At 46.4% G+C, this 21,967-nt stretch overlaps 1 protein-coding gene across 8 annotated transcripts in view; it reads left to right on the plus strand.

The window, feature by feature from the left end:
• Positions 1 to 21,967, plus strand: part of SLC1A2 (solute carrier family 1 member 2) — a 143,143-nt gene that overhangs the window by 74,669 nt on the left and 46,507 nt on the right. For all 8 annotated transcript variants that reach the window (XM_073904761.1, XM_073904764.1, XM_073904760.1 and 5 more), the window contains exons 2-5: positions 11,017 to 11,156; positions 12,959 to 13,111; positions 14,901 to 15,151; positions 21,121 to 21,289. In XM_073904761.1, coding sequence (XP_073760862.1) covers positions 11,017 to 11,156; positions 12,959 to 13,111; positions 14,901 to 15,151; positions 21,121 to 21,289 — 713 coding nt within the window. The remainder of the gene's footprint in view (positions 1 to 11,016; positions 11,157 to 12,958; positions 13,112 to 14,900; positions 15,152 to 21,120; positions 21,290 to 21,967) is intronic.

Below are 21,967 nucleotides of genomic sequence, written 5' to 3' on the forward strand. Positions count from 1 at the left end.
TGTTTCTGAGATGGGATCATTTTTCCCTTCTCAGGGATGCCATGAGGACAAAATAAGATAATGGATAAGACATCATTTTGCCAAGTCTGCACATGTTAACTTATCATGAAATTATTATTGACCGACTTCTTAATTCAACTGAGGAGCTGTTGGTGATTGTAAGTTAAAAGATGAGCACAAGGAGAAGAGTTTCCATATGGAAGGGAAGGTGATGTGTTGAGGGATCTTGGCAGCTATGGGCATGGAAAAGCAGAAGAAGAGAAAGACCACAAACATCTTTTTTGGCCAGGGAGAGCCGTCTCTTATAACCCGGGGCACCCCAAATCCCACCGTTTCTGTCTCATCCGAAGGAGACATTCACATGTCCCCCATGTATAAGGTGTTCTTGGGGCAAAGTTAGCACCCTTTCTTTTGCTGGCAAAGCCATTGCTATGGGAATCAGCCACTTGGGGGCCAGCAACATAATTTAGTTTGCTTACATTTTAAACTTTGGATTCAAGTCTAAAACACAGACAGAAAAAGCACACAAATCTTAAGGGACCAGCTTGATTAAGTTTCTCAAATGGAACACACATGTGAAACTAGCATCCAGATTAAAAAAAAGAAAAAGGAAATTGTTAGTATTCCAGAAACCCTGTTGAGGCCACGGGTTTTTTGTTTTTTGTTTTGTTTTTTTTTTTAATTAACGCATAATGTATTTTTTTTTCCAGGGGTACAGGTCTGTGATTCATCAGTCTTACACAGTTCACAGCGCTCACCAGAGCACATACCCTCCCCAATGTCCATCACCCAGCCACCCCATCCCTCCCACCCCCCCACCATTCCAGCAACCCTCAGTTTGTTTCCTGAGATTAAGAGTCTCTTACTGGGTTTGTCTCCCTCTCTGGTTTCGTCTTGTTTCATTTTCTACTCCCTTCTCCTGTGATCCTCTGCCTTGTTTCTCAAATTCCATGTATCAGTGAGATCATATGATAATTGTCTTTCTCTGATTGACTTCTTTCGCTTAGCATAATACCCTCTAGTTCCATCCATGTCTTTGCAAATGGCAAGATTTCATTTTTTTGATGGATGCATATTTCGTTGTATATATATATATATATATATATATATATATATATATATACCACATCTTCTTTATCCATTCATCTGTTGATGGACATCTAGGCTCTTTCCATAGTTTGGCTATTGTGGACATTGCTGCTATAAATATTGGGGTGCATGTGCCCCTTCAGATCACTATGTTTGTATCTTTGGGGTAAATGTCCAGTAGTGCAATTGCTGGATCGTATGGTAGCTCTATTTTCAACTTTTTGAGGAACCTCCGTACTGTTTTCCAGAGTGGCTGCACCAGCTTGCATTCCCACCAACAGGGTGGGAGGGTTCCCCTTTCTTGGCATCCTCACCAACATCTGTCATTTCCTGACTTGTTAATTTTAGCCATTCTGACGGGTGTGAGGTGGTAGCTCATTGAGGTTTTGATTTGGATTTCCCTGATGCCGAGCGATATTGAGCACTTTTTCATGTGTCTGTGAGGCCACGGAGTTTTAAATACAGTTGACTTCAGACCTGACCCTGGGCAGTAGCATGCGCTTGGCAAAGATTATGTTCGATGTCCTGAGCTCCTCTCCTTTTACTTGGCTCCTGGGTGTGGTTCTGGCCAGGACCCGTGACCCCCTCAGGACATCCTATTTTTAGGGAGAGATATGAGGACCTCCTTCACACTGGGTTGTCAGGGCAGGGTTTGCTTCTTCCATGGCCTTCTGGCTTCAGTCTGAGATGCAAAGGACGGGACTCTCAAGGAGGAATTTCAGGCCTCTGCGAGCCAGAAATGGGCACCTTTGAAGCCCCCCGGAGAAGCATAAAGGAAGTTCAAAAACATCTCCCCACAAAAGCATAGTGTGGCGTTTCCAGGGTCAGCCCGGGGGGATCTCGCTATTTGCAGGGTCGTGGTGACCACTTGTCTTCTTGTTTGGAATTGACACTGCATTGCCAGGTTGGCTGCAGGGTGTAGAAGGAGAGAAAAGGCACATGGACTGCTCTGCTCAAGAAGGGGAAGGACCACACTGATGAAAAGCAATTGTAAGGTGTAACGGAACTGCCCAGGATGTCCCAGCCACTTGCTGTGCCTGGTCTCTGCCTGGTTCCTGAAGGCTCTGCGGCTAATTAAGCCACTTAGTCAACATCCAGGCTCCACCCCTGCCAGGCAGGCTAGGAGGCCTGTGCTTGGAAGCTTCGGGGACTAGAAGAAGAACTTGCCATGCCTGAAGGCCAGATCCATAGCTCTGTTAATTAAGAGTGCTTCCAGAAGAGTCCTTCTGGCAAAGGAAAGAGTGGTCATGCTCTTTGGTAGAGGGACGTTTTGGAAGGTCCAGATTTAGAGCTGTTGATTCTGGCAATTGGGTCCTAAGGCATCTTCCTGTGTCCTTGTCAGTTTCCCCTGAAGGCCTCATTAGCTGAGCCCAGATTGGTTCATGGCTTCATCTTCCCCAGAGGATGCTGGGAGCACTGGGGCCACCATGCCTTGGGCAGGGCAGATGCATCAGAGCTGCCAGCAGGGAAGAGCCAGCTCTGCCTGGTGTAGACCTGTCCCTTCCTGCTACCTATAGGTTTTCCTAATGCAGGTCTTCCCTGGGACTAGAACGTGCTTTTTGTTGCCCATTCATTCATTCATTTCATTCATTCAACATGCAAAAATTGAGCGTCTACCACACACCAGGAACCATGCTGGGTATGAGGGAGACTAAGACAAGGCCATGCCCTCAGAGGTTATGATCTAGTGGGGAAACAGACAAATCATTGTGATAAATAGCTCGAGAGAGGTCAGTGCAGGTCAGCACAAGTAAGCTGCATCAACCAACAAGTAAGCTGCAGAAAAGTCAACCAAGACTTCCTCAGGGAAGTCCTACTTGAATTTTGAGTTTTGAAGAAGAAATAGAAGTTAGTCTAAGAAGGCTGGGTTGGAGGGGAGGACGGGGAGGACATTTTAGCTGGAGGAAACCGTTTGCTTCAAGGCAAACTGGGACGAGGGCCAAATTCCCTGTGGCTCACAACCCAGAACGCATGCCACATGAGTTTCCCTGTTTACTGGAGTTGTGCGATGTTTTCAAATGTATTTTCATGTTGTTTGATGAAACGGAGGTGAGTAGCAATTACTTCAGGAGTGACGTGCCTCTGGAGACTGGGCTGGCCAGTGTCCTCCCAGGTGATGGCACAATCTTTATTTTTAGAAGAGGTTCCCAATTTGAGATGATTAAACGCCCCACCCCAGTCTCTCTACCCAGGCTGGGAGGGTCACTGTTCCTTGGCATCTTATGTCTGTTTTGGGTGGTGCACCTCTCTGGAAATGGGCAAATCTGTTGTGTTGAGGCTGGCTTAAGTCCCTAACCTTAAGAGGATATCACAGAGGTCCAGAGGTCTTATACTTAAGACTGTATTCCTGATGTTCAGAGGTTGTGCAGTCATTCCACAGTGTAGACGCTTACAGAGTGGGAACTTTCCAGGCCCCCACCCACTCTGGCTCTTCTGGGACTTCCTTTTCATAAAAAGCACAAGTACTATTTGTCGCCGAAACTCAACTTGCTAAAACTCAACTGTAAAGAAACCGTCTTAATGGTCATTTTGTACCATTTTAGGCATTTAAGACAAAGAAGGGAAACTAACATTGAGTATCAGTTACATGTCATATACTCTGTGGTGCTTTCCTGTTATCACATTGAAACTCTACACTGAACCAGTGAGTTGGGTGGTGTTGTCCAAGAAAGCAATGCCTTGTCCCAGGCATGGTAGGGAAAGGAGATTTTAACCAAGAACCCCATGGCCATGGAATTATGTAATTGTATTCCATCAAGTCACCTTTTGGTAGCTGCTAATCAGTTGGTGGCTGGTGTTTTAACTTCTCTTTCTGGGAAAAATGGATGTTGTTTTAATTTACCTCTTCAGAATTCTGTCTCCTATAACTTCTTCCTTGCTCCTTGTGTGAGGATACCCAAAAGCCCCAGTTGGCTCTGTTTTTGTCATTCATGGCGTGGCCAGTGGGGGCCTAATAGTTAGGGAAATGGTATGAAGAAATGACTCCTTTCCTGCAGTTTCTCATCCTGAATGTTTCTGTGCGTGAATGAATCTCCAATTCCATGTGAGTTGACTGTGAATGATATTAGGGATGAATTTGGCAATTGGCTGGTCCCAACGCCAGTCCACCTGTTTGACTCCATTCCTGTGGCATTGACCTGCCCACCTCAGAAATCTAGACTGAGACCTGGTCGAGGGGGGGCTGGGGGATTAAGAAGATGCCTGATTCGTGGTAGCATTAGTAGTCCTACAAAAACATGTTTTTGGAAAGGGAAACGCGGAAGTAAGGGAAACATAAAGCAATGGTGGCTGTTTTTACCATCCGTGTGTCTCTTGTCTCTCAGTCACATGTCTGCCCCTCCCTGTGGGGACAGACATGAAACATTTAGGCTGTCCCCTCATGGTTGGTCGATGAAACGATTCATCCCTTGGTAAACTCTAAGCTTATTCAGTCCCGAGTGACCAAAAATGGAGGCTACTGAGGGTGGTGAAGATCCTCTCCCTCCCCCCAAAGAATCACAGAATCTTCGAACATTAAAGAATTTCTAATTCAACCCTCTTATTTTACAGATTAAGAGCCTGGGACCACACACCCCCCCAAATCGGCCAAAAATGATACCTAAACCCTATTGGTATCTTACACTGAGTTTGTTTTCATTATTCCATCCTACTTTATCTCCTGTCTATTGATCTTAGGCAAGTAGCTTTATATCCATTTTATCCCCAATGCTATTTCTAACACAACCAGGTAGCAGCAGGCCTGGAATTAGAACCCAAACCGCCTGACTTCCCGTTTCATTTTGTCTGCAGGTCCAATCCTGTCATGATTTGGGAAAACCATAAACCATGTTCTTTAGCCAGACCTCTGGATGTCCAGGAAAAAAGGCCATAGAAAAGGAATATTGTTTGTGAAGTCTAAAGTGGTTCACCGGCAGGACCTTTCTAGAAAGCATTTTTGTGACACAGCAGCCCAAAGATCAACAGAAGAAGGGGCTGAGGGAGGTTTGGGAGTTGCAAACCTTTAGTTTCATTCACGGGGTCTTTGAGGACCTAGTGGCTGTTAGAGTCTGACTTCTTGGTCAGTGAGCATCCCTGACCCCGTTCCAGCAGTTCTTACAGGACCCAGCGAGGGTGGAGGAGCTGGCGGGCTGGAAATGCCCTCACTGTCTTAGAATTCCAGTCCCATTTATAGCAAAGCTGGTGTTCTTTAGGGAGCCAGGGAAATCCCAGATGTGGGGCAATCACAGCTGTGATCACCACATCGTGGTGCTCTGTGCTCAGAGCTGATAGCCCCAGCATTTTCAGTGTTGTTTTCCAAACATGCCAACCACCTGAGGAGAAAGCCCCTCAGCAGGCTCTATTTCTGTTTTTGAGGGTCTGACCTAGGATCCCCCATTAGGGCAATTCCTGGGCATTGTCCCCTCAGGCCCTTGGCCTTGGGCAGCAGAGGGCTGCATGGTGGGATGCCCCCTTGTAGCTCTCACAGCCTCCAGGCCAAAACACGTCAGTTGCTTTTGGGTCCCCTGGGGAATGTTCTGTTGTCACCTTACCGAGCCAGTGGAGGAGGAGGAAAGAGTGTGGTACCAGATACAGCAACATGGAAGTGTGCAGGCAGGCGATCTGAATCCGACCCCACATCTAATGAGCCTATTCTTAGAGGCTCTTGGCAGAGCACGGGAAATCAAATGCTAATTAAAAGCAGGTTCTGAGAAGAGCTTAGAGCTCGGCACCAGCCCTATTACATGTTCCCTTTTGGGCCACAGAGGAAGTCTTGCACGATAAGCTGAGCTCACTGGTGAGACAGCTCTTGTGGATTTGCGTGAGAGGCAACGGGGCAGTGACAGCAAAATGAACAGCCATTGACCTCATTCAGTGAAGTTAAGGCTGAAGGAAATTACAGGCTCGTTCTTCCAGTTTCCAGGTATCCAAACAGCTGTCCCATCACATGGCCTTACTTTGTGGGGCCGTGGGGAGCGATCCGGCAGTGATGGTTTACAGAAACGTCCAATATTAAGGATTTGTCTTGCTAAATCTTCCATCCAGAAGGCACTCGAATAAAAATAGAGGTGGTCAGCGGTGTTGGCCAGCATCAGGCTGGGTGGATTTGGGCTAACCAAGGCACACCTGGGCTTTTATTTATTATATTTTTTTTAAATTTTATTTTTAAAAAAAATTTATTATGTTATGTTAATCACCATACATAACATATTAGTTTTTGATGAAGTGTTCCGTGATTCATTGTTTGCATATAACACCCAGCGCTCCATGCAGAACGTGCCCTCCTTAATACCCATCACCGGGCTAACCCATCCCCCCACCCCCCTCCCCTCTAGAACCCTCAGTTTGTTTCTCAGGGTCCATAGTCTCTCATGGTTCATCTCCCCCTCCAATTTCCCCCGCTTCATTTTACCCTTCCTACTATCTTCTTCTTCTTCTTCTTCTTTTTTTTTTTTTAACATACAATGTATTATTTGTTTCAGAGGTACAGGTCTGTGATTCATCAATCTTACTATAGCAGCAATGTCCACAATAGCCAAACTATGGAAAGAGCCAAAATGTCCATCACCAGATGAATGGATAAAGAAGATGTGGTATACACACACACACACACACACACACACACACACACACACACACACACAGGAATATTATGCAGCCATCAAAAAAATGAAACCTTGCCCTTTGCAACGACCTGGATAGAACTAGAGGGTATTATGCTGAGCGAAATAAGTCAATCAGAGAAAGACAAGTATCATATGATCTCACTGATAGGAGGATTTCTTAATCTCAGGAAACACCTGGGCTTTTAAATTCCTTCATGCTTGTTTCTGTGTGTACCGCCACAGGCTGTAGGGAGGGAGGATTGATAAGGGGCCAAGGGCACACAGTTGAGATAACTTACTGCGTTTATCCAGTGAGCTTGCCCCTATCGGGTCTTGCCAGGATAGCAAATGTGCAGGCTGTTGTGACCTTAGCCTTCCTCCGGGGTCCAGCTCACCTCTCTCTGCTTTCAGCTGGGACAGCTGAAACTCCTGTCATATTCGCAATGGTAACAGGGTGCAGCGTTACTGGTTTCTGGTTTGGCATTCATTTGAATCAGTGCCTGTGCTAAAACCCAGCTCGTAGATGCCTGGAGTTGCATCTGGTGGGAGCTTCAGGCTCTAGTTTGGATAGACAGGTTTCCTAAGTGTATATATTCCGTTGACCCGGGCAAATTGCATCATGAATTTAGGAGACCCCTCATCCCCTGCAGGTTTTTGTTCTAGTGTCCCCTTGTCACAGAAGCCTTCCGCAGCCACTTGATGCAGAATAGCACGCCTCTTGCCCATGAGTCCTTCTCCTGGCCAGATGTACCACCACTTGGAATACGTGTGTCCATTTATTTGTTCTTGCACCAAAATGTGCACTCTATGAGAGCAAGGGCTTTGCCCGCTCTGTTTACTGTGGTATCTTTAGCACCTCGAACAGCATGGGAACTGTCATATGTGTCTAGTAGAAATCTGTGGAATAAATGCAAGACGAAAGAGGCTTGCTGAAGCGGTATGCTACCAGTCTATCTATCAAAGGGCCTTGTTCCCAGGAGAAAGCAAGGTGCCCTTTGTAGTTGCTTTCTAATTCCTAATTTCTTCGAGCAAACATTCATCAAGCACTTGGAGCCAGGTGTGCAAGATCACAGCCCTGCTCTCCCAGGGTTCTCGGACTGGTGGCGGATGGACATTTGCATTAAATCCCTTCTTTAAGATGTAACTCTGGTATCAGCCCTCCTGGGAGCCCTTCTTGAACACTCTTCTTCCCCAAAGCAAGGTTAGGTGCCATTCTTCCCATTGGCATAGCATGCCCTGCAGAGCTTGACCATGGCCCACATGTAAAGCAGACAAGTACCGTACAGTGTGCTTTCTGTTTACCCTTACGCACTCCTTAAGAGCAAGGATTGCACTTTGCTCTTTTCTGAGTAGAATAGCTGACATATAGAGCACTCAGTAAGTAGGAGGTATCCTTGTGATTACCGCGGGTACTGTGTGCATTCAGTAACCAGCATTCATATAGCTGTGTATGTGTGTAATCTCACTTAAAATATTCTGAAGCTATATAAGGCTTAGGAACAGCTCTGTGTTGTTCTGTAATATGATATAATGTTGTCTTGTGCAATATTCCCCGTTTCAGGCTCTCCTTGTGTTCTGGTGATGCAGTGATCATTTAGACTGGTGTGGGATCTTTACCAAGAGTTCTTAGGGTTCCTAGATGCAGGCTGGGATCCTGATGTACTTTGCAAATCATTCTCTATGTGCAGATGTCATGGACTCCTATGAGCCTGGAGCATTTGTTTCATTTCAAGGGGGGCTAAGGAAGTCATAGAAAGCCTCTCAATAAATACATGTGGATTCATGGCCGTTTGGCACTGCCCCTTTGATGTGGCTTTTGATTTGGGGTTGCAAGGACATTTTGTCATGACCTGAAAATCAAACCAAGGATCGTGCTCCACAGGCCCCCAAGCACACTGCTGGACTGAGTATATGCATGTACCTAGTATCTGTGTGTTTTTACTTTGACATGACTGTTTTGATGCCTGACACTTTCATTATATCCTATGGAACTTGCCAGAACGTTTGGTGTAAATACTTGTTAGTCTCACTTAAATACCAGCCACGGGCCCGAGTCTAACTTCAGTGGCAAAATGGCTTCGAATGAAGCAGAAGGCAGGGGATTACAATCTTAAGGGTATGCCGAGTGATACCAAAGGCTGCCTGAGAGATCCCTTCTCTAATTCAGAGACACACATGCACACATGGCCTCCCTTCTTTTTTGGCCATTTCTTGGTCTAGAGCTTCAGATGACTGGCTGGAGACGTGTTTAAAAATATCAAAAGATCCCAATGGAAATGTAGTCTGTCCATGTTAAAAAAGATCGTTTTGATCATTTTCCCCTGCTGTGTCGTCAAAAGAGCCTTCCTGTCTGTTTTGCTTGGTGATTAGAGGAAGCGGGGTTTGTTGCTTGCTGACCAGGTTGGCCCTCATCTGCTTGCGGCGAGCAGGCCTGCCCTACTTTCTTTACAGACAGTCTGCGTGATCGTTAGCCACACACATTATCAGCTAATCAGAGGTTGCCACAAAACGAACCAGATGAGTAGATAATTAGGTCACCAAGGGAGACCAAGATGCTTATATTTTGGACTCATATTTTCAGTTGGGTATTCTAACCAGACCACGAAACATCATTCCTAATTTCATAGTATTTTGGTAGCAAGTATATTAAGCAGCCTGTTATGAGAAAGTAGTTGTGTTTGGGTCCCTGATCTTCAGTCTGAGACTCTGGAAGCTAAGCTTGGTGTCTTGTTGGAATGGTGGTGCAAATAGGTAGGTCCCCTGAGTTACATGTCACCCTTGTCATAAACTTGATGAAGACTATGTGTCTCCATGCTCCCTGCATGAAGGCACCACCTGCACAGGTGTCATTCTAGGCCGCTAACATACTTTATCACGTTCATTTCCACAAGCGAAGCATCAAGGCCTTCTTTCTCCATACCACGCAGCTAGCAAGTGAATCCCAGGTTCCCTCTTTCCAAAACCCACGCTATTTCTATTATAACCAGTGATTCCAAACCACTGGCCTGCGGATTGATATTGGTTACAAAGAAGGCTTTTCCGGTCTGTGGTGAGAAAGTCTGGGTAAGGTTAACACCCTCCCATCTTGAAGGCGTTGCCGTTTATTCAGAGACTGTGACCTGTCTTTCTAGGTGTTAAAGACTGCAAAACATTTGTAATCACATGATGGTGATTGGAAATGGCAGCTAACAAAAGTGTCCTAAGTTGTCAAAGTAAAAAAAAAAAAAAAAAGGCCTTTCTATGTCAATCTCCAAGCTTAAATTTGGAAATCTTATTGGCCTGGCAAATGGCAAAGCTGGAAAAAGAGGTGGTGTATTTATTACCCAACAAGGGTTTCACTGCAGACTCTCCCCACAGCTTGGGTTCCCATGGGGTTTATCTGGAAAAGGGCTAGGCTGTATTGAGGGATGGAGGTGATCATGTGCTTCTTAAAGCCATCCTTCTTTGACGCTGAGTGGCATGACTCGGGCAGCTTAACAGAGTCCTGATAATGCAGATGACCTTTTAAAAACCACAGTAGGTTGAATTAAAAAACAAACAAACAAACTGGGTAAACCATCCTTGCCAAAAGAGAGGCCAAGCTTGGCCTACCCACATTTATGACTTTTCCATGACCAGGATGGGGAAAGCTTGAGCTCAGAGGCATTTTAATGTAGCATGACTTAGGTCATGACTCTTCTGATCTTAGGTCATTCAGAAGTCACCTTTTTGCCATTGAGACAAGAATGAAAGAGCTCTGGTTTTAGAGGCAGACATATCTGGGTTTATATCTCCATTTCTTTTAGACTTGTGACCCTGAGCAAGTTTACTTTCTGGAAAATGGGGCAGGGATTCCTGCCTCCCAGAGTTACCATGGTAGGCAACTCTTAGGAAAAAACCTCCCCACTTCTTGTGGTATGCCTTTTTTTTTTTTTAAGATTTTATTTATTTCAGACAGAGAGATAGAGAAGAGGCGGGACAGAGAGAGAGGGAGAAGCAGGCTCCCTGCTAAGCAGGGAGCCCGATGCGGGGCTCCATCCCAGGACCCTGGGATCATGACATGAGCCGAAGGCAGACGCTTAACGACTGAGCCACCCAGGCATCCTGATCTTTACCATGATGATCCAAGATGGTAGGGATAGACGTGCCTGGCACATGGATGTTCAGTGTGTCCTGGTGTCCTGCTTACAGATAAACTGGAATTCAGAGTACCCTGAGTTGCTCTGGTTTTTATTTTCCTACCATTGGTTCCAGATACCCCACTGTGCCTGGGGGAGGCCTGTTCACCTGCTCTTGCCTGAGCGCCTCCAACTGTATCTGGGCGGCACCCAGCAGGCTCTAACCACTCCTTGTGCTCCTATCGCAGTGCCAACAACATGCCCAAGCAGGTGGAGGTACGAATGCACGACAGCCATCTCAGCTCAGAGGAACCGAAGCAGCGGCATCTAGGCTTACGTCTGTGTGATAAGCTGGGGAAGAATCTCCTGCTCACACTGACTGTGTTCGGTAGGTGACAGGTGCCGCCCCTCCTCCCTGGCTCTCTCCGGGCTCTTTGGGGAAGCTGGGTCCCACAGCCAGCCCTCCCACTGGAAGGAAGCCTCGTGTCCTCCCTAAGGCCTCCTTTGCCCAGGCATGGCTGCCTTGATGATAAATCTTCCCCTCACCTGCCCCAGCCATGCATTTTCTTCCTTGGGATTCTAGTCGATCTTACAACTTCCTGTGAGTGTGTTAACATGCAGATTCCTGGCCCTGCACATGGAGACTTTGGGCCATCTGCAGTGAGGTCTTGGAATCTGCATCATAGCAAAGCTTCTAGGTGATTCCTAAGCAGATGGTCGGCATACCACATTTAGAGGAATACGCGTCTGAAGATAGAGGCAGCAGGTGCTGAAAACCCCACTAAGAGGGCTCCAGAGGTCTAGCCTACAAATACCTCATTACCTTCGATTAGCTTAGCACATTAGCTAATGAGGTCAGGGTGGAAGAGGCTTGTTCAGAAGCCTTGATCTGCTCTGGTTCCATCTTCAAAGTCTGATTCCTTTGCTTCAGACCTCACCTAGGCTGTGGTTGTCCTTTGGTGTGACTGGTGACACAATCTTGGCCTTAGGTTTTCAACCAGGGTTTATTGGAAATGGGGCAAATTGCCGGGTCTTGTAATGACAACCACACCATTTCCTTTCTTGAGCCCTCTAGGCAACGCACAGAAGCAATGAACAACTCCTCACCTCCAACCCTTTCCCCACTCAGCTCCCTGGCTTCTCCTCCTTTGAGTCCGTCATCTTGGACATCAGTGGACCAGGGTCAGAACTGCGGGCTTGCCACAGTTCAGTTCACTTAATGAAAGAAGACAGAGGTGTGGTAGGGGTTTCCAAAGCTTACTTTGGAATAAAGAAATTTCACTCATCGTAGGTCATCAAGAAGTATGTTTTTCTCCGGTAGAAGTAAAAAAAGATCAGGGTTTTGGCCACAGCCCTCCCTGCACATCCCTGGAGTTAACACCATAGCCCATGGACCCAGGAACTTCCGCCCTTCCTCTTAGCCAGTGGTGCTATGACCTGATTTGTGGTTTCATAAAAGAATCTTTTATGTTGGCTGCCTGTTTGCTGATACCCAGTTTGTCTTGTGGAATCCCCGAGTATGCAAAGTGAAAGGCTCCTGCCAGCAACTCTGCCCAAATTGTTTCCTCCCAAATTATATACTTTTAGAGACGTCCTGTAATCTCCCATAAAAGTCTCCCACAAAAGCAAGTCTCAAGATTATGTAAGAGAACATAGAAGTCAAGGACAAAACTTTTTGAGAATGAGCCATGGGGAAATTGTTGGGAGCCAAAGAAAATAGAAGGAAAAAGGAAACTCACACTAGCTTGGTAAATCAAATGTTCCTTTTATCTGGTATGCAGTTAGAAAGAGAAGAAATACATTAAGCACCGTGCCACTTGCCAGGCGTAGGCTGGGGAGTAGGAAGCAATACTTGGTACTATGGATTATTTCTGCTGACAATCTCTGATGGTACAAGTGAACAGTATCCTCAAAGAAGTTAGTCAAGTCACCATATATCCTCCTCATAAAGCCTTGAGAAGGCTCTCCTTGGCCCTCCCAGAGCTGCTTGTTAGATTAGTCGGAGGTACACCAATATTCTCTCACCAGTCATTAAAATCAGCTTTACTTATCTGATGGTATTTTCGTTACATGTTATTCATCATCATATAATGGGGAGGTATGAGAAAGGTCAATGTCACTGAACCCCTAGAGCTATTCATTTGACTCAGGCAAAACAGAAATTCAGATATTTCCCCCTCTTCCTTCTAGGTGTCATCCTGGGGGCAGTGTGTGGAGGGCTTCTTCGCTTGGCATCTCCTCTCCACCCTGATGTGGTCATGTTAATAGCCTTCCCAGGGGATATACTCATGAGGATGCTAAAAATGCTCATCCTCCCTCTCATCATCTCCAGCTTAATCACAGGTAAGACCACCTCTCTGGAGCCTGGCCCACAGTGGATCATACTCTTGCTCTGGTTTGTGGGTTGACCATCGAATCTCAATCTGGTTGAATGAATGAATGTGATTGTCTGTGTCATTTTATTTCAGAGCCTTGGTTGTCGTGTCTCTCAGATGGGGATTATCAATCCTAAAAAAGTATTCCATCTGTTGGTCAGTCCGACCATCTGTCTGTCTAGCAATAAAAGATGAAAAGGAAACACATGTTAAAAGTGATGATAAACAATAGAGATTTTAATTTTGAATGTATACTTTTCTCATTTCCCAAATTATACCTTGTTCGGATCCTGATAAATAAAAGTAACAGATAGAAAAGGAAATTTTCTCTTAACTATTTAACTGGGTATAGAGGGAAGTGGGTATGAAAAACAAAATAAAGCCTAGATATGAAACCCTTTGAGGTTTTTGGAAGAAGAGCTCCCTTAATGTGTAGATCATGTTCACTTGTTTTGGGCTGAAAGAATTGTTTTATTTGAAAGAATTTGTTTGCTTCTATGGGCTTATACTGGCAGTTTTTTCCTTACCAAATGATATTGCTCAAATAGGGTATAAATTGTAGTTTAGAGACTGGAGCTCTGAGTTAAGGATGAAAGCTAGGCTTTGATTGATATTTGGGTGCCATCGGGATGACCTTAAGAAAGCTGTCCCTCTGGACTCTCTCCCTTATAAAGGAAGTGAGGCTCTGGAAACACCAAGAGATTCAGATGCTAAACCAGGTTGTTCTAGAGTCTCATCTCTGGTTGACCAGTGAGCCCGGTGAATGCAAGGTCTCATCATTCAGCCCCAGACTGAGCGACACTGTACTTTCACCTTAAAGGCTCATTTGCAAGCCAGAGACAATGTTCTCCATGCCCGCTTAACAGTCCTTAGACTGGGCAAGCTGGCCAGGAAACTGAACATTTTTTGGCCAGAATCCGACTTTAGGTTGTAAGGAGAAGTGGCTCATATATGGGTCAGCTCAATTCAGGAAAGCTTACACCAATGACTTCCTCCCCCACAGCAAGTGCTACAATGTCTCTGTCTAGTAAAAGCAGAAACTGAAACCAGGAAGTAGAAAAATTGAAGAAACAACTGGGAAAAAACCCAGTGAAGGTAGGAGTTTTTGTGACTTGGCTTGGAATTTCCTCTAACAATCACAGGACCTCCTACAGTATAGACAAAGTCCCACCTTTTTGTTCTCCAGCCCCTGCACTAGGTTGGAAAATGTGGGTCTCCACCATGCTTCACCTTGGAGGAATGAGGGCTGTGCTAGATCACTATGCTAGACTCTTGATATCAGTCACCAGGCCTACCAGCTTCTCATTTTTTAAGTGAGGACATTTAAAAAAAAAAAAAAAGAAGAAGTAGAAACCAGCAGGTACTGGCACCATCACTTCATAAAGAAAGGATATCTTAATACCAAATAAGTGGGAAGGACATCATCTCAGAATTAAAAATGGAATATATTCAACTTGAACTCACTATTGTGGACTGACGAAAAGTAGTCACTGATCAGTTTATAAACTCTGAACAAGCAAGATCAGGTTTATAAACTCTGAACAAGAGATCATCAACTCTCCCCAGGTCTCTAGAATCTAAAAAAAAAAAAAAAAAAAAATAGAACTGTAAACTTTAGGATTGAAATCTTCAGTAGGAGGAGGTTTAATCAACCATGAATGCATCTGAGTAATACAAAGCCATGTTCTAGGTATGCAGGGATGGGGAGTTAACAGAGGCATCACAGGATTAATCCTTCCAATGTCTTTTCAATCCAGGGTTGTCGGGCCTGGATGCTAAAGCCAGTGGGCGCTTGGGCACGAGAGCCATGGTCTATTACATGTCTACAACCATCATTGCTGCAGTGCTGGGGGTCATCTTGGTCTTGGCTATCCACCCGGGGAACCCCAAACTCAAGAAGCAGCTGGGGCCCGGGAAGAAGAATGATGAGGTGTCCAGCCTGGATGCCTTCCTGGACCTTATTCGAAATCTCTTTCCTGAAAACCTGGTCCAAGCCTGTTTTCAACAGGTAACCCAAAGTTCCTATGCTCTTGCCCTCCGACCTCCTAAGTTATCAGGATAATAACTTGGAAAGTGTTTCAGTGAACTAGCCCTGGGGAGCAGTTTTCTTATATTTAATTATCTCTCTCTTGAGCTTGTATGAGATGATTTGGAGCAGGATTTGGGGATTAAAGTCGTGGGGTTGTTTTGTTTTGTTTTTGTTTTTTTCATTATTAACCTTCCTTTTTTTTTCCCCCCAGCTCACTTAGCATCTCTTTGCTCTGGGATTCCCCTTTCTTGCCTTTTTTTTTTTTTTCCTGTTACCTCTTTCCTTGTTTTTTGGTTCCCCTCTGTGTGCTGTCCAAGGGCACATTTTTATCGCTTTTGCCCACAACCCTCTAGAGTGCCCAGGGAGTCTCAGTATTGGTAGTATAACAAAACCTCATGGGGTAGATTTAAAAAATACACATGCCCTACAGAATCAGAATCTCTAGTGTGGGCCCAGGGAATGGGTATTTTCAAATTGTGGAAGTAATACATGAGGGTTATAAAAAGTTTAAACAGTGTAGATGCCCCTAAGGAGTCAAGTCCTCACTTCCCTTCCCTAGAACTAGTCATGTTGGGAATTTTGTTTCCTTCCACATATATAGTATGCATGTGTGCATAATCTTTTTTTAAAGATTTATTTATTTATTTTAGAGCAAGAGAGAACAGGAGAGAGTGTGCGAGCACGGATCGGGGCAGAGGGGGAGAGAGACCCCGGCAGACTCTGTGCTCAGCTCGGGGCCCGATGTGGGGCTCAGTCTCACAACCCTGAGATCATGACCTGAGCCCAGACCAAGAGTCAGATGCTCAACCAACTGCCCCACATGTGTGCATAATCTTAAAAAAAGAAAAAAAAGTTCAACCCAAGGGGTATTGCATTACATGTACCGCATTGCACTTGTTTTTTATTTAACAGGGCTCCGGCATCATCTCTCTCTTTTCATGATTGTGTAGTATATCTAAAAAATAAATTCTTGGACGCTAATGTCTTCCCAAAGCGTTTTGTATTTCAGATTTGCTGGATGTTGCAAAATGGCTCTATAAAATTTGTATTAATGTATACTCCTACCAACTGCATACAGGCAGATCAATTTTTTATAAAACCTTATGATTTTAAAAAATGGATGATTCTAATGAGTGGAACCACTGAGAGAGCTGTCGAGGCCCTACTTACCAGCCCGTTGTCTAGACCCAAGGTCAGGTTAGGTTAGAATATACTCCAGTTTCCACTAGTCTGCGTAGGAAGTCACCTAGAACCAAAGAACCTGCTCCAGCCATTTGCAGGGCATCACAGAAGAATGAACTTAGGAAACAGACTGCCTGGAGGAAAAGTTTGCATTCCCAGCTGTCCCCAAAATGCTGTTGCCCACCACTGCTGAGCCCGAATGACTCTGGGTTAGGATGTGTTCTCTGATTTCCAGTGCCACTTTGCTGGCTCTTATAGCATGGAGTCATGTTAAAGAAAAGCATTTCACGGAAAAAGAAGATGTGTGTGTGTGTGTGTGTATACACACACACACACACACACACACACACATACACAATGGAATATTACTCAGCCATCAAAAAGAATGAGATCTCGCCATTTACAACAACATGGATGGACCCAGAGGGTATGATGCCAAGTGAAATCAGTCAGTCAGAGAAAGACAAATACTATATGATTTCACTTGTAGAGGCAACCTAAAAGCCAGGACAAATGAATAAACAACAAACAAGCAAAAAGCAGAAGCAATCTTATAAATACAGAGAACAAACCAATGGTTGGCAGATGGAAGGGGGTGGGGGATAGGCAAAACAGGCAAAGGGAGGTGGGAGACACAGGCTTTCAGCGATGGAATGAGCAAGTCACAGGGAAGAAAGGCACAGCGGAGGGAATATAGTCAATGCTACTGTGGCAGTGTTGGGTGGAGACGGAGGGCAGCTTCACTTGGGGTGAGTAGGGCGTAATGTATCGACTTGTCAGATCACTATGTTGTATGCCTGGAATTAATGTAATCTTGTGGGTCAGCTATACTTCAGTAAAAAAATAAAAATAAAATAAAATAAAACAAAAAACAATAAAGAGCAAAACAAAAAGTCTCCATTAAAAATAATAAAAATAAAAGAAACCATTGCAACCGGGGAAGTTGGTTGGGGAGGGAAGAGAGCAGGCCGGGGAGGGGTGCTTCCTGGTGCTCCCTCGGTAGAGCGTGCTTGCCCCCCTTGCTAGCCCACTTGAAAGATGCATTCGCCTGCTTTGGGGAGATGGACACAACCGGGTGTCCAGTCTACTGTTAATATTTTGAAAAGAGCACTCTGGAAGTATAGCTGTGAACCGGGGAGCGGGGGGGGGAACAGGGCCTCCTTCTTGGGCCCCATCGTGCCCATGCTCCGTACAAGGAGACCCCTTCATCCCAGTCAGCGAGGCAGGACTAAAGCAGGCAGGCACCTGGAGCCGTTGCTCTGGTCTGTGGTGAGCCGTGCTCACACATGTGTTGCCGTGCTCACACTCGGTGACCTGTCTGGTCAAAGGGCAGTCTCGGATGGAGCTGCCCATGGCAGGGCCACTGGGGGCTGAGCCATTCCCTGCCCTGCCCCCACCCTGGACCCACCCCTCCGCTGGCAACATTCATGAGGTGTGAACCCTTAGTCCCCCAGCGAAGCCCAGGGTCATTGTCCCTTTGAGTTAGGACAATCAGAATCTTATTTTTTTAAAATTTTTTTTATTTTAAAGATTTTATTTATTTATTTGATGGAGAGAGACACAACGAGAGAGGGAACACAAGCAGGGGGAGTGGGAGAGGGAGAAGCAGGCTCCCCACTGAGCAGGGAGCCCGATGCGGCGCTCGATCCCAGGGCCCTGGGATCATGACCTGAGCCAAAGGCAGATGCTTAACCAACTGAGCCCTCCAGGTGCCCCAGAATCTTATTTTTTTTTTTAAGATTTATTTATTTATTTTAGAGAGCGAGAGATAGAGAACAGGAGCAGGAGGGGCAGAGGGAGAGGGAAAGGGAATCTCAAGCAGACTCCCACGCTGAGAGGGGGCACCGACACGTGGCTCCATCTCACGATCGTGAGATCATGACCTGAGCCTAAACCCAGTGTCGGATGCTCAACTGTCTGTGCCACTCAGGTGCCCCTGTGTAGATCTTTTATTTACTTCAGGGTAAGGGAGCATGTGGATTCCTTAAGCTGGACTCCAGGCAGCCTAGAGGAAAGGGGTCTTAAACTAGGAGCAATCCATGGGCTCAGGGGGACCTTGAAGACGGCTCAGAGAGAAGGAATCCTTGTACAGTGACATCGCATTACCAGAGAGAGAAGGTGCCCAGGAGATGCCTTCTGTGCCCTTGGGATGCAGCTGAACGTGACAAGAAGCCTGTCTTGGCTGGGGGGTAGGGGGGCCTCACGACCAGAGTTAGACACAGGGATGGAAGGAGGAAGGTGCATGTCCCCAGAGCATAGGCTGCCTTTCCCCAGGTGGCAGGCCCTGTGTCTTACAGAGCAGGGAGGTGAACCAGGCTGAGGTTTCCAGGAGAGCAACGGGCGGTAAGGTGTGGCCTGACCACATGCCATCAAACCCAGTGATAGGGACCACAAGGGTCTTCTCTTCTGGGGAATCCAGTGATCTGTGTTTGCTCGTCCATTCCGTATTTTTGAGCACCTCCTGGGTGCCAGGCTTTCCACGGTGCACCGGACACCACAGGCAATGAGACAGTCTGGGTCCCCGCCCAAGGGAACTTACTTACATTCCAGGGGTGGGGGACACAGACCAGAACAAACATCAGGTAAATACACAAGCTATTTAAAAAATTAAGGTAAGTGCACTCTGAGCGCTGGAGGAAGGATGATAGGCTCTGCAGTAACTGGGAGAGACACCTGAGCTGAAACAGTGAGGGACGGGCTGAGCTGGGCGGAGGACTGGCGGCGGAGGCCTGCCAAGCCGAGGTGACTCCAGAGAGAAGGAAGGCCAATGTGTGGGAGGTAGAGTGAGCTGGGGGAAGCAAAGTCCAGCTCAGGCAGGACCTGGTAGGCCAGGGTCAGACTCGGGTACTTATTCTAAGAGAGTTTTAGGCAGGGAGACAACTGTTTTTCTATTTTCTGAATGTAGACAGAGCTCTGGGTAGCTAGACATACCTGGTGTTTCCAGGTAGACTAGAAGGGGGGTGAGAATGGCAGTGAGCAGGCTTTTGTAGGTTCTAAGGTGAGAGACCCTGGTGGCTTGGACTCAGGTAGACTGGAGTTGGCACCTAGATGGCGTTGTCCAACCCAAATAGGCTCAGATCAAGAGCTCAGGCGGAAACCAGGCCTGTGTTCCAGTATCCCTATCAACTTGCCTGCAACTTAAGCCACTGGCCCGTGCTGTTTGGAAGCTGATTTTGGAGTCAAACATTACTCATTTTGAATCCTGCTTCAGCAACTAGCTAGCTATCTGCCCTGCAGTTAGTTAGCCCTGTGAGCCTTGAGGAGCTACGGTTGACAGAAGAGATGATAGATGTCAGACATGAAGCACCTGGCTGCCCACCTGATCCCGAGAGCCACCATTTATTTACCACCATGGCCATTAGTCTTTTGAACTCGAGCCTTGGCTTCTTTAGCATTCCCAGGACAGGTCCACAGCTGGCTTCTGGTCCTCCCATTTCCCCTGGGAGCATGACTCTGTTGCTCACAGAAGCTTCCCTTCTGATCATTCCTGTGTTCTTTCTTCATGCCAATGTTGCCCAGACCAAGAGGGCCATGAGCTTCCTGTTCTCCCCTTGCACACTCAGCCTGAGCTGCCTCCCTCCCTGCACAGGTGCAGGTGGTCAGGCTAGAACAGAGCACCTCCTCCTTCTCTCCCACTTTGGATAGCTGGTCAGTTTGGCATTGCTCACTGTTAGGCTCAGGCACAGTGGATTGGATCCATGGAGCTTAGGGAGTGGAAGAATTCAGTGGTACTCAGGCCCTCTGAGTTCAAGTCCCAGCTCTGACAAGAGCTCTGTGTTGAGTGACAAGTCATTTGAGTTCCCCATGCCTCCTCTTCCATATCTATTCAGGGTTCAGCCATCTGTTGCCTACTACGTACCAGCACTGACATTCTAGGATTCTGCATGAGTTCTATTTTAATGCCCTTGGAGGTATTGTTTCTCTGGGCTCCGATGTGAGTTTTCACAGCACTGTGCTTGCAGGGTGCCTGGCACCTTTAAAAATAGAATGGATGTCACAGATGTCGAGGAATAGCATGAGAGGTTCTTAGGAGGCCATTTGCACAGAGGTGCTTAGGAAACATTGAGCAAGGCTTGGTATCACTGCCTAGAAGGAGTGGGGTCTTCTTACATTTTGTTCTGAAGTATAAGCCAACATCCCTGTCATGGCAGCTGTTGGCAGCTAGTACATCTGGTGACCGGATGGAGATGTACAGCAGAGCATGACTCTGGAAGGAGCCCAAATGAGAGTCAGTCTGTGAAGACTCTGCCAGACAGGTACCAGGCAGAAAGGAGCAAAACAGGTGCACCATGAAGCATCACCTGATCCCTGCCAAGACCCTCACTCTCCTACTCTTGACCAGATCCTGGGCCCTTCCCAAGAGGCAAGAAGGGTCGTCCAACTGGTTTTGCAGTTATGAAGAGCCTCCATGTTGGATGCTGGATGTTGTCTCCAAGATGCAGGGCTACCATCATGGGAATAAAAGAAGTAGACGTCTGTGCCCCACCTTGAAGTTTGTGTCCCGTTACTGGATCACACTTCATTACAAATGAAAGTTATAAATCCTGTAATTATCATGTGATGAGGACAATCGTTTCCCACTGTATTATGTAATAAAACACCACTTTGTTAAACACAGACATATCAAATATTCCCCAACTTTTGTAACCTTGTTTTGACATTTCTTAATTATTTTGTTAACATACTGGGAACTTTTAAAAACATGTAAGTGGTTGGGCTTTGGGCGACCAAACCTCTCATGTTTCTGTTTTCCCCCACTCCATTAGATTCAAACGGTGACCAAGAAAGTCCTGGCGACACCTCCGTCAGACGAGGAGGGCAATGCCACCAACGCTGTCATCTCCTTGTTGAACGAGACTGTGATGGAGGCGCCTGAGGAAGCGAAGGTGGTTATCAAGAAGGGCCTGGAGTTCAAGGACGGCATGAATGTCTTAGGTAGGCAACCTGGTGTACACCTCAGTGGGGGGATGATGGCCTGCCCTCCCCGCCTCTCCGCGCCTCAGCAGCACTGCCTCCCTTCTCAGAAAACCCGTCGCTGCTGTTCTGTAGGTGAGCAGCAGGCTCTCTGTAGAGAGCGACCTGAGGGTCACGAAGACCGGTAGTTGGGAGATTAAGCAAGAGGGAGAGAGTGAGCAGGACCACGAGGGGACATGGCAGCAAGGGGTCAGTTATGGGAAAAGAGAGCAGACTAACATTCACTGGGCACATTGCCTGACTCTGTGTGGTTGGCAAGTCTCTTTCTCTGTCCATTTCGTGAAGTTACACATCCAATTTTTTCGTTTTTTAAGCTTTTATTTTATTTTAATTTTTGAGCTGCCCTTGGGTGTTAATGCTGTGCTCGGCACAGGGGCAGCCCACCCTGGCTTTCACAATCTTTAAACAAATACAATGCTGTCAGGAGTGTAAAGTGTTGGTGTTGGTGCCAAAAAGGAGCTTATCCAAAGGAGATTGCCTTGTTTAATTTTTTGGGATTCCAATGAGCCCTTTTCCCCTAGCATGGAGCCTTCCTAGCCTTCCATGGTTTTGGGTCTTTGGCTCAGCAGGTAGACCAGGTTTGGATCCTTTATGGACCACTCACTGGTGACCTGACCATGGCCAAGTTGCTCCACTTCT

Source organism: Callorhinus ursinus, unplaced genomic scaffold, assembly GCF_003265705.2.
Source record: "Callorhinus ursinus isolate GAN/ISIS: 27379988/994484 unplaced genomic scaffold, GSC_fseal_2.0 scaffold21, whole genome shotgun sequence".
NCBI lineage: Eukaryota > Metazoa > Chordata > Mammalia > Carnivora > Otariidae > Callorhinus > Callorhinus ursinus.